The 13,236-nt window shown below is 34.5% G+C and overlaps 1 protein-coding gene across 10 annotated transcripts in view; it reads left to right on the top strand.

Annotated features, from left to right (window-relative positions):
* LOC106873313 (partitioning defective 3 homolog) overlaps positions 1-13,236 on the top strand; it is a 230,947-nt gene that overhangs the window by 156,842 nt on the left and 60,869 nt on the right. For all 10 annotated transcript variants that reach the window (XM_014920633.2, XM_014920632.2, XM_014920627.2 and 7 more), the window contains 4 exons: positions 1,118-1,243; positions 8,812-9,302; positions 10,218-10,357; positions 11,611-11,751. In XM_014920633.2, coding sequence (XP_014776119.1) covers positions 1,118-1,243; positions 8,812-9,302; positions 10,218-10,357; positions 11,611-11,751 — 898 coding nt within the window. The remainder of the gene's footprint in view (positions 1-1,117; positions 1,244-8,811; positions 9,303-10,217; positions 10,358-11,610; positions 11,752-13,236) is intronic.

Here is a 13,236-nt window from a genome sequence, read left to right as displayed (position 1 = left end):
ATATTTTTATTAACAATTTTTCTGAGGAAACAGGGTCTACCCATAGTCTTTCTCAGGAAGTGAAACCTTAAGACTCCTTTTTCATGCTTGTTTGAAATGATTACTGCGGAAACAAACCGTTACGCAGAATGTAAACAAGCCAGAAAAAAAGATAGCTTGTAGTTTCCTGCAACTGTAGATGAAATACGGGCATTTTTTGCCATAAATATTATTATGGGTATTAGACAGTTTCCCAGAATAACAAATTACTAGAGCGATCAGGAACCTTTTGGCGATGACTATATTTCCAGTATTATGAACGAGTACGATTTGTGAAGCTGAACCAATATTTACATGTGAGAGACACTAGCAGTACCCCAGAGACAAAAATTATGCAATAGAATTGATTAAGAACCCTTTCTTTAATTATGTTCCAAATATCACATTAATATGTTGATAAATAAAAAAGTTACAGGTGTTTAATGAGATTAGTCTAAATTCATGATTACTTTAGAATTTAATTGAAACTCATGAGGGGTGTATTTTGGTCAGAAATATATTAACGAAAGGGTTAAACTTTATTAGTAAGATTTGCATCTTTCAGGATATTTCTCAATTGTTCACCATAAATAGTTAAAGCTGATTTTTTTTGCTTTTTAGTGGCTTAGTCAAAGCAAGAAAGACAATGAGCATTTGAAACCCCAAGACTGTTAGATAACTCTGTTACCAACCAATTTTGTTAATCTGACAATCTAAGATTACATTAAAAGACTACAAATGTTGTCATTGTTTTAAGATTGACTTTGCCCATAGTCTTATTAACAGATAAGAGAAAACAAAGACTGGTAAACTTTTCTGTTGAAATACTATCCCAATAAACTGCATAAACAAAAATCAAGGTAAGCTTTAAAATAACACACCAGAGAAGCAATTGGAAGTTCTAAAGGAATAAAGAAAACATACCTTTTCCATTATTAAAGAGGAATATGATGAAGCTCTAAAGCATTATAATATAAAGAATTAAGAAGTCATGTGGTTTTCATACATGATCTGGGAACCCTATTTAAAAAACTATGTTCATTCATTTGTTTTATTTTTTTTCACACACATACATAAGTCTTATTTTGTTGGTTTCCAGGGAAACTGGTCTTCTTGTGCAAAGTATTGAACCTGGCAGTAAAATCAGTTGTGATGGAAGGCTTAAGCCAGATGATCGCATTGTTGAGATTAATGGAGTTAATCTCATGGGAATCTCTTTTGACAAGTAAATAAATTTGTATATTTATTGTATGTGTTTAAATGCAATTGTGTGTGTTAGTGTCTGCTTGCATGGATCAGATGAAATTCATTGATGCAGATTTTCTACAATTGAATGCCTTCCTGTTGCCAACCCTCACTTGTTCCCAAGCAAGATATTTCCCTGAGTCCTTAGAACATGAACAGTATACTATTAGAGTTAGTTTCCATGGATGATGGCAAACACATGCATGTATGTGTGTGTGTGTGTGTGTGTGTGTAAGAAGACATGCACATACATGCATATGTTTGCCACATACACACACACATACACATATATATATAAGATCACACACACATAAGAACAGACATGCCACTCAGACAGATTACAGAGACCACACACATAGTAACAGACACACCAAGCCTCAACAGAAAACACAAATAGAACAATAACACCCACCACCATCACACCATGCAATACAACTACTAAAGACAGAAGGGAAAAACAAACAAAAAACATACAAACAGTATGATAAACACACAAAAGACAAGCATGCACATACTTATGATGAAATATAAGAAATAGAGATAAAGATAAATAAGTAAACAAAAAAAGCTATATAAATGGTACAGATACAAACAATATAGTAAGCAGACCCATATACACACGCAAACTCACATACAGTAACTTCACAAATGGCTGCAACAACACAAACAACAACAACCATGATGGCAACAACATGAACGAACACACAAACACAGAAAGATACAAGAACGAATCAAAATAAGGTCAAGAACAGCAGCAGCAATAACAGAAGAGAAAATGTAAGTGAGGGGTGGATCAACATATCAAGTATTGGTACCACTTAGAACAACAACAATAATGGTAACAACAACTATATAAAGGGCATGGATACAAACAATATAGTAAGCAAACCCATATAAACACACACACAAATACACATACAAAACACATAGACATGTGCACACGCATGCACACACACAGATACAGATGCAAATACATGCACAGATAAGGATACACGTCATAGAAATACAGAAGGGACTAAACAGAACAGGAGGATACACATGGATGGAAGAGTAGCATAAGAGGTCACAGATGTGTGACAAAAGATTTCAAGACAATGGACATATGATAAAATAAGAACAAAGGACAAATATATAGTGTGCGTGTTTATTTGTCAAGTAAAAAAAAAAAAGATGACCATCCCAAAATATATGCGCGTGAGTCACTTAAAGATCAGCCATGATGGATATTTAATACTATACATTACAGATAATATATGTGTGTGTGTGTGTGTGTATATATATATATATATATATATATATTTCAGATTTTTTTATATGCTAGGCCACTTGGTTTTAATTTGAATTCAATTTATCACCCTATCTATATAAATATATATATATATATATATGAAAGCAGAACAAACCATTGTAGGTGTCTTACAGGCATATAGCATAAAAGACACCTGGAAGTTCCTACAAGACAACCTACTTAGGGCTATAGAACAAATGTGTGACTGGTGCAAGGTTTCAACTAGATCAAGAGTGAAATAGTGATGGAACAGTGAAGCACACAGAATCATAAAAGTAAGGAGACAGGCTTGGAAAGTTTGGAAAAATGAAGTAGCAGGGCATTAACTAAGTAGCTAGAAGAAAGCTCAGCAAGAAATTTATTTAGCAAGGGAAGAAGGTGAAAATAAGAGGATTGCTAATGTTCTGAAACATAGCCAGAAGTTTGAGGTGTTCCAGATTACAAGTCTGTGTATTAGAGACAATAGAAACATTGTAGGAAAGGAGTGTGTGGATGGATAATGCTACACTTGCACTTAGTAATTCTGAAAAGAAAGAGGTGTTGAAGTGCTGTTAAACATGAAAGATGCATGAGAGAAAAAGGTCTTCCTAATGTGGACTAGTCATTCTTATAGACAGCAGTATGATAGATTAAACATTTAAGAATATTAAGTCAGGAAAAGCTCATGGACCATCAGGAATTACTGCTGAAAGGCTTAAAATATTTGGCAATTGGTTGACCATACAATCTAGTTGCTTGTATATTCAATCAGATTGTACAGGAAGGTGTCATACCCAGTGACTAACTGAGCGGCATCATAGTCAACTGTTACAAGGGTATAAGAGATGCCTTAAAGAGAGAGGTATCATACTGCTGGACCAGGTCATGAAAGTTACAGAAAGAGTTATAGCTCAATTAAGGAAAGAATTAATAAGTTCAGATTTGTGTCTGGAAAAGTATGACTGATACTGTCTTCCTAATGAGGTATCTGCAGGAAATGTATTTAGCTAAAATACTGTACTTAGTATTCAGTATCTTCTAGAAAGCCTTTGATAGAGACCCTTACTCTGTGGTCCAATAGTCACTGAGGAAACTAGGAGTAGATAAATGGCTTGTGAAAGCCTTACAAGCCATGTAGAGGGGTACTGTCAGTAAGGTGAGAGTTAGTCATAGTACAGCAACAAATTAAATGTGCAGGTATGAATTCACCAGAGCTTGGTTCTCAGCCCCCTGCTATTTATCATAGTCCTCCAGGCTTTAACAGAGAAGTATAAAATTGGATGTCCATGGAAATTCTTATATGCTGATCTTCTTATAGCTGCAGTTGTAAAATTAGGAAAGAAATTCCAGCTGTGGAAGCAAAACCTGGAATCAAAGGGCTTCAAAGTTAATGTATCAAAGATTATAGTTTTAGTAATTAAGAAAACAGACAGGGGCACTACTTCCATCAAGGAAATGGTGTTGCTCAATCTGTAGAAAAGGAGTTGATAGAAATCCCATATGATGTACTTAATGCAAACATACAAGAGATGCAATGGTATTATGGGCAGATAACATAAAAAAGTAGACTTCATATGTACCAGATGCACAGGAACAATAAACACTTAGAGCACACATGAAGTAGGGTTAAGGATCCCTAGAGTTGGTAGATTGCTTCTATTACTTTGGTGACCTAATTAGCAAGGAAGGATGTTTTGAAAGTGTAGCAGTGAGATAGAATAAGGGAAGGTTGAAGAAAGTTCAGAGAGTTAATATTTCTGTTGGTAACAAAAAGTTTCCCTCTGAAAGTGAAAGGCACTATCACATTGCAATACTATGTGATAGTGAGATGTTGGTCCTGGTAGCATTGGATTTGCTAAAACAGAGAAATTAAAATCATGCTCTGCTGGATGTGCAATGCCAGTTTGCAAGAATGACAAAGTGCAAATATGTTGAGAGAAACTGGCATAAGAGGAACTATATTTAGTGTGCAAGAGGGAAGATTGCAGTGATATAAATATGTGATGCTTGTGGATGATAACAGCTGCATAAAGAAGTACCATTTGCTAAATTTGGATGGAGCTTGTGGAAGAGAGAGATGAAGTGGTCTTTTGTCAAATGCTCCCTGAGGTTCAGCATCTCAGTATGCCGAACCTCATGGAGGAGAGGATAAAAGAGAGAGATGATTAGCAGTATGTGGTCCCCCATTCATTACATTCACCTTCCCACCCCATCTCTAATCATTCCTTACTCTCCCCATATACCGTTGCAACCTCTCTCCATTCACCCTTCCCAATTTTCTGTTCCCACTCTCTCTTCTATTCACCTTGTACCATGGGTATAAGATGAATAGATATTTCATTACCACCAGATTTCTCTCTCTTTCCATCTCTACTCTAGATATTCACATTCACTTTTATATAATGTGAATTGCCATGTTTCTCCTGTCCTTTTCTTCATGCTTTAACCTCTCAATACCTAGTATAAAACTGTCAGCCTCTCTACTGTATGCCCACTTAGTCTAAAGGACTCTTTAGTCATGAAAGTGGCATGGCAACCGCCCTAATACTGGTGCCATGAAAAAAGCACCCCATACAGTCTGTAAGGAGCATCAGGGAAGGCATACTGAGAAACCATGCCAAAGAAGACATTAGAGCATGATATAGTTCTCCAGTTCATCAGATCCTATTGAACTGTCCAACTCATGCCAGCTTGGAAAACAGATATTAAATGATGATAATGACGATGATGTATACATTCGAAGAGGCACCCAAAAGAAACTGGAATTTTGTAATGTTATTTTATTCACTTAGTTTTACATGTTTACACGTTTATTGCCTTCAAAGTATTCTCCATTTGAAGCAATGCATTGGTCCAAATGTGTTTTCCACTGTTCGAAGCAGTGCTGGAACTCTTGCGAAGTGATACCTTTAAATGTCTCCATCATTTTTTCTTCACTTCTTCCACATCTGCAAATTCTGTAGCACCAACTTTCGTCACCAGTGATGACCTTTGAAAAAAGGTTCGGGTCAACTTCCCAAATGTTCTTTTAGTTCATGACATGCATTCAGTCATGACTGCTTTTGATCTTCCATGAGCAACAATCATATCCAGGACACAACAATCATATCAAGAAGTTCGTCAATTGTTCAGTGACAGTCCTCCAAGATCAGTTCATGGATTTTCATGTTTTCATTCATTCTGGAAGTTGATGGTTGCTTTGAATGAGGTTGGTCTTCAAGTGACCATTCCTAAAGTGTGAAAATCACTTGCAAACTTGTGTTTTGCTCATGGCAGCATCCTTGTAAGTTGTTTGAAGCATGACAACTACTTCAGCCACTGTTTTCCCCAGCAGAAAACAGAATGTCACAGAAGCACACTGTTCCTCCGTTTCAACCATCACAAAAACTGACGAACAGAGGAGGAAAACTATAAAACAAAATGCACCACATGGCAGTACAACTTCACCCAACAATGCTGGTTAGCAGACTGATCCCTGAGGGTTGTATCAAGTGGCTTCTAGTAGCGGAAGCCCAAACTACAATGGGCTTGTCACACAGAGAACATTTCTGGTTACTTTCAGGTACCCCCTCATATTCCATATATGCAGCAATAAAAAATTCTTGCTATTTCTATTTTATGAACTCAGTTTAGTTCAAGAGCAAAAGAAAACAATTTCATTGTGAAATTCATAGTAGTTCTGAATGGACAGTAATGTTGATTAAAATTTGGTTTGTTTTGATAACAACATTAATTATAAAAAAATTATATAATACTGTAATGTCATCCCCCTTTAATTATTCGACAATGCCACTGTTGCTTGGTATTGATAAAATACAATATCCTTTCTATTTATTCACTTATAGTTGCTACATAAATATTAGGTCATCCCATAAGTAATGTTCGAATTTTGGATAAAGAAAGAAGTGATCTAATTTTACATTTTATTAAAATTTAATTCTGTATATAATTCCATCATTATTAATGACATCCTTCCATCTAATCATCAGTTTTTTTAATTCCATTGGTGAAAAATTCTTTTGGTTTTGATGAGAAAGAAGAGAGGTCAGTTTTGACCTCTTTAGGGCTTTTGAGAACTAATCCATCTAAATGATTCTGTAAGCTTCAAAACAAATGATAATCAGAAGGAGCAAGGTCTAGAGAATTAGGCAGGTGAGGGATTTTTTTCCAGTCAAGTTCTTCAATTTTTTTCTGATGTAATCTTTGCACTGTGAGACCTTGCATTATCACAATGAAACTCCACTCCCTTACGATTCGCCAAAGAAGACCTTTTTTCTTCGAAGCAACATCCAAACACTCTCATTGTTGGTAATAAGTGTGAGCAGTAAGTGTTGCATTAGTTGATAGCAGCTCAAAGTGGATGACTGCAAGGCAATCCTACCAAACAGAAAGAAGAACTTTTTTTGCATGGAAGTCCTTTTTGGGTTGTGGTTTAACCTGTTCTCCACAACTAAACCATGCCTGTGTCATCTAACATTTTCATAAAAAATCCATTGTTCCCCACCATCCTATCCAGGTGGGAATTTATACACCAGGAAACCAGCCCTTGTGAGTTGGCATGATTCGAGAAGGTAACTTTTTTTCACCAGTCACTAGTCTATCCAAAAATGGTGAGATATAGTTACGAGAGTGAAGAGATGAGCAGATGGCCACCCATGATTTTCAGTTGGCTTCTGTCAAATAATGGGGAATTCATTTTCTGATTTTGAACATTTTTTCAAGTTGTTGAAGATGGCAGTGAACAGTTGAATAGCTTGAATTGAGCTTGCTTGCCAATTCTTCAACTGACACAGTATTATCCCTCTCAATCTCTGACAAAAGAAGATCATCATCAAATTCAACAGGGCGTCCTATTCATGGCCCCTCCCTTGAGCTGAAAATCACCACTTTTGAACTTTGCAAACAATTTCCTGTAACTTTTTTCATTCAAGCACACTTCTCCATAAGCAGAATGGATAGTTTGGATTGCTTCTTCTGCACTGTTTCCATTTATGAACTCATAAAGCACTATGTGCCTTAAATGCTACTTCAATACATCCATCATTGAGAGGTTCATTAATATTAGTAATTAATTCAGTCAGATTATTCTGTAAAAAGAAATTATATTAAATTAGAGGTTTCCAATTTCATATGAGTATCAATCAATACCATTTGACATTTTAGAATACTGCAAAATTTACTAGAAATTACATATATATTTCAGACATTATTTATGGGAGGACCTGATATTTACTTAGACCTAATTGTTATATAACATTTCATTGTGATAATTGTTGAAAATAACCTGAAAGTTATGAAAATACAAAAATAAAAACTAAATTATGAAAATTTGAGTTTGCTGGAGTTTGACTTGTATGTATATGTATGTGTGTATGTTTGTACATATATGTATATTTGTGTGTGTGTGTGTGACCGAACTAAACAAGTTACCAGTTTTGTGTATCTTTTTTCTCCTGCATAATATCCATTTATTTTTGTTGTCGTCGTCGTCCCCCCACCCACCCAATATGTGGCTTATATTAGTTTGAAAGAGGGTTGAAGAGTTGTCATATTCCTCTATGTTCAATGTTTGTGCACACTTGTGAGGACACTCTTTTTTTTCTTTTCTTTCTCAATTACATATGGAGCAAGGTTGCTGAAAGGAAAATTTTACCAAAGGCTTTTAATCTCTGTTTTTTTCCGCAAAATATATTTTATTACAAATTAAAAGCAGCTCTACTAATGTAAACGTTATCAGTGATACATAGTCTATGTGCAACCAATAATGTTTATATATTTTATATTAACTAATACATGCCTACGAATGACCTCTTTGTGATCATTTTAAGAACTGGCAGCTAAATAGCCCTTGAACCACACTTTACCATCTTAAAAAAGATGGACATATTGGTTAATGTGATTCTTGATAAATCATTTTAAAATAAGATGGTGGTGATCATAGCTTGCTGTGCTTTGATCATGTGTCTACCTGATCAGAGCTGACCTAGGTCTAAATAACAACTTGTATTATATATTATTGCATAGAAGTATATGATGCAGTCATGATTCTCTAATTTTGCACCTTCTATAAAATTTACCATGTCAATAGATACTATGCTAATATTTCTTATAATACTATGAGTAATTGTATGTTAAGCTGAGAAACTACACACTTATATTAATTTAGAGACTGTATTCATAAATTCTGGGTTCTTCTGTGTAAAAAGTTGAAAAACAAAATATTTTCCTTTATTTTTTTATACAAGTTAAATTTTTTTACTTCATAACTTTTGTTTTAATAGTGCACAGAATATTTTTCGAGATGCCATGAGGACTGATGAAATTCAACTAAAGGTGCTAAAATCTATCCCACCCCCATTACCCAAAAAACCACCTCCTTTGCTTCCAAAGCCAACAGTTCGGAATCAAAAGCCTTTGCCTAAATCAAAACCACAAAAGTTTCCTTCCTCTGAAGACTTTGATGAACAAACAGAAACTGCTATAAATGAGAATTCTCAACAGACAGATGAAAAATTATCTGAAAACCAATATTCAATGCCCCCTTCACACGACACAAGCCAATGTGCCTTTGATAAAGAAAACGACATTTATTTTAAAAGTGCATCAAGCGGTGAAGAAGAATCTAATCCATCTTCACCAAATAAAAAAGTACCACCTGCAGTGCCTGCAAGACATCCCACCACTGCTTTGTCAACGAAAGATAAATCTGCTTTTAGTGCTTCCACAAATACTCGAAAAATTGGCAAGAAACTTTTAATACAACTAAAGAAAGGTGATTATTTTACATTTAGGTTTTTATTATCATTTGAATTCTAATGGATCTGACTAATGCATTCTTTCAGCCATCTATCTTTATTCAATTTTCAAATAAGACTTAACTTTTTTAGACCATATGTTGTTATTTATCTAATTTACAAAAATATTTGTGTGTTATATAAGCTGATACATCCTATAATATATAAATCAATAATGTGACTACTCCCAAACAAATACCTTTTCAGCTCCTTAAAGAAATTGTAAGACAACAGAATGGGCAAATAAAATTTAGCTTTGTATGCATTTACATGTTAAAGTTCTGATGATAGTATTGACATTGGAGATGTTCCCCTCACCCCTTTGAGCATTTACACAAAAAAAAAATTATAATATCCAGTGGAAACTGAAATTACTGTCTAATTTATATGCAACCACAACTGTACACAACTTCCCCCTTGTACACAAAATCTCACAAGACTTTTATCCACTTGTTTATATCTATTTCTTATTAGCACTGTGTACTTAGTCATTTGGTTTCTAATTTTAATATTAAGATGTATTAGTAATAAAATGTTAATTTTATATGGAGCTTTCTTGTACAGAGTATGGCAAAAAGCCCTCAGGCTAGGCATTCTTTTAACAACAAATGTTTGGTATGCACCTGTTCAAACCATGATAACTAGAAAAAAAAACAGTAAAACATTAGCTACATGAAGACAACCACTACCATCTGCTTGACTTCACCAGCACCTCACCAATGAACATGTAAAATATAAGAGGTTTTTCTGTTGTGCCTTGTATAATGTGTTTAATATGATTTTAAAAATTCCTTTGAAGTGTAATTTCAGCTGTTTATTCAAATAGTATTTTGCAAAGCAGAAAAGCTATGAACTATTAAACTATTTCGAAAGTTTTTGTACATTTTCAACAGGCTCAAATGGACTAGGATTTAGTATTACTACACGGGATAATCAAACTGGTGGTGAAATCCCTATATACATAAAAAGTATTCTCCTTCAAGGTGCAGCTATTGAAGATGGTCGACTGAAAACTGGAGATAGACTTCTAGAGGTAATTTGCTTCATATGTTTCAAAGGCTGCAAGGCATTTCACATGGATCTTAAGCTTTATTGCTGACACAAACAATTCAGTAAAGCACAAGCATATCTTGGAATTTTGCACTTACAGAAATTTTAAAATATGACCACTAGTTTTGGGATATGTCTTGTAATTCTGCCTGTATAGAAACTTGTATATTTTAATTTTAAAAATAAAATCAGTTTTTTAATTTTTTTTTTTAAGCTAACCTTACCATATGTTCCCTCCTCTACCCCACTACCTTATTTATGCAGGCACCAATTCATCTGACCTTGTTTTTTATTGATCTCAACGTACTTCGTACTTGTCAACATCTATCCAACCATCCTTAACTTCATTGTACATGCATCAATCCAACTGACCAGACTTTAATCAAACAGTACTTCTTTCTGTTTCACTTCTCTACTTACATTTTCTGATTTATATTTAACAGCATCTTAGTTATAACATAGAAATCAGTGAGAAAATGTGTTTCATGTTAGGGAATTTTACATTTTGGTAAGATTTTTAGGAATGTAGAATTCTGTAATGCTAGTAATGCCTGTATTCTTGATGAAAGCTTTCTGTTTGGTAGTAACCAGAAAATATATAATTGTCTTGGATGGTAAGTTAGGGTTGAGGTTAGTGTTACTACCTAGAATGTGAAATATAGCTAAGCATATGCATTTTCTGTTTAACAGATATATAATCATCGTCATCATCATCATCATCATCATCATCGTTTAATGTCTGCTTTCCATGCTGGCATGGGTTGGACGGTTTGACTGAAGACTGGCAAGCCAGGAGGCTGCACCAGGCTCCAATCTTATCTGGCAAAGTTTCTACAACTGGATGCCCTTCCTAATGCCAACCACTTCAAGAGTGTAGTGGGCGCTTTTTACGTGCCACTGGCATTGACCACGCTCGAATGGTGCTTTTACGTGCCACCGGCACAGGAACTAGTCAGGCAGCACTGGCAACAACCACACTCAAATGGCGCTTTTTACATGCCACTGGCACGGAAACCAGTCAGGCGGCACTGGTAACAACAACACTTGAATGGTGCTAAATTTAAAATGCTGAATTTTATAAAAAATAATTAGGATTATTTATATTTTGATTTTTTTATGTTATTTGCAAAACACCCTTTTTGTTTTTTGAAAAGTACCCCTTTTTCTTAAAATAGCTAACTCTGTCTTTCTTGTGTATTTGAAGAAAAAAAAATTTTAATTGACTATTCATAACAGGTGGACGGTGTTGAGATGACAGGAAAGAGCCAGATAGAAGCTGTGACAATTCTTCGTAATACCAAAATGGGTCATGATGTGGAGTTGCTTGTATCTCGACAAGAATTAGATAAGCCTCCAGTAAAACCTCCCCGAGAAAATGTAAGTAGTCACCCTTCATTAAAATGTATAGAGAAAACTATCTGTATATAATGTGTTTAATACCAGATAGAGCATCTAAATAATAAGCGTTCTAATATTTTGTACTTTTATCACATCTGGATGTTGTTTATACTTAGGTTAATCCTGATTCAGCATGCCAATGATAAAATGTCTGTCAACTATGACTACCTCATCTTGTTTTCAGGAATAGTATATCTAGGACTATGTTATTCAAGATGATAGGGTGTGCTTGTGAGAGATTTGATATTTCTAATAAGTCAAGTGACTGTGTTGAGGCACCGTCAATGGCTCATGTAACATCTAACTCAATAACTATATGGTAATGGTAGTGCATACAGCTTCAGCCTAATTTATTTGACACTTTAAAATTAAAAAATAAAATATTAATATCAATGAGATACTCTCCTACTGTAGTGAATTATTGTTGTTGTTGGCAGTGGTTGGGTGGTTTATAAGTATATACAGATATAGCCAAGTTCATTGTGTATTGGGCAGTCACTACCATTTTATGCATGTCTGACACACTTGAGTTACAATGTTTACATGGCTTTAAAAGTAAGTACTGCAGGGACTTTGCTGCTGTAAATTAGAGAACATTTTCTTGGTTTGTAATACTAAGGTCATCTTGCGAACCTCATTTAGGCAGTAGAAAACCACTCCAGTGTATTTTTCCTTTAAATTACTACCAGCTTGTAACTGGTATTTCAATTACTGCCAAAATTATTTACAATCAAATTATTTCTGTTTGGGGAATTTTATTTAGTTATTTATGTGTCATTTTTCACAATTAAATACTTTGAAAACAGTTGACAGTTGGCTTACCAGATAACATTAATGCACATAACATAGAGTTACAATTTCTTACTCAAGTAATGTCATCAATGTAGGTAGTTAGAATTACTTTTGGTCAGCTGTTTGAAGTAGGTGGAAGTTGGAAAGAAATTAGTTTCATTGACAAAAGCTCAACACTTAGTTATCTATATATATAAACTTGAGAATGTGTGCATCATGAAAACTTGAGAACTACCCAACCAATTTCATTCAAATTTTACATATACACTACTTTGGGTCCAGGGAAAGTTATGGGCCACAAAAATTTTCAACTTCTTACCTCATGTGAGACTGGAGCAATCTCTTAGACTGTTTCAGTATTAGGTGTCGAAAGTGAAACAATAAGATCTCTCTTGTAATGTGAGTTAATAGTTTCACTATGTATGTGACATGTAGATAGTGAAACTATTAAAACTGAAACTATTATCTCACATTACATATACACATGTGTACATATATGCATATATATATATATATATATATATATATATATATGTGTGTGTGTGTGTGTGTGTGTGTGTGTGTGTGTGTGTGTGTGTGTGTACATATATATCTATGTATATACATACAAATATGGCGGCCTCTGATCAACACATGTTTTTCTAAGCTCCGAGAAAATCGCCAAGAAATTTC

Source organism: Octopus bimaculoides, chromosome 9, assembly GCF_001194135.2.
Source record: "Octopus bimaculoides isolate UCB-OBI-ISO-001 chromosome 9, ASM119413v2, whole genome shotgun sequence".
Lineage (NCBI taxonomy): Eukaryota > Metazoa > Mollusca > Cephalopoda > Octopoda > Octopodidae > Octopus > Octopus bimaculoides.
This window is presented reverse-complemented; position numbering and strand designations above follow the sequence as displayed.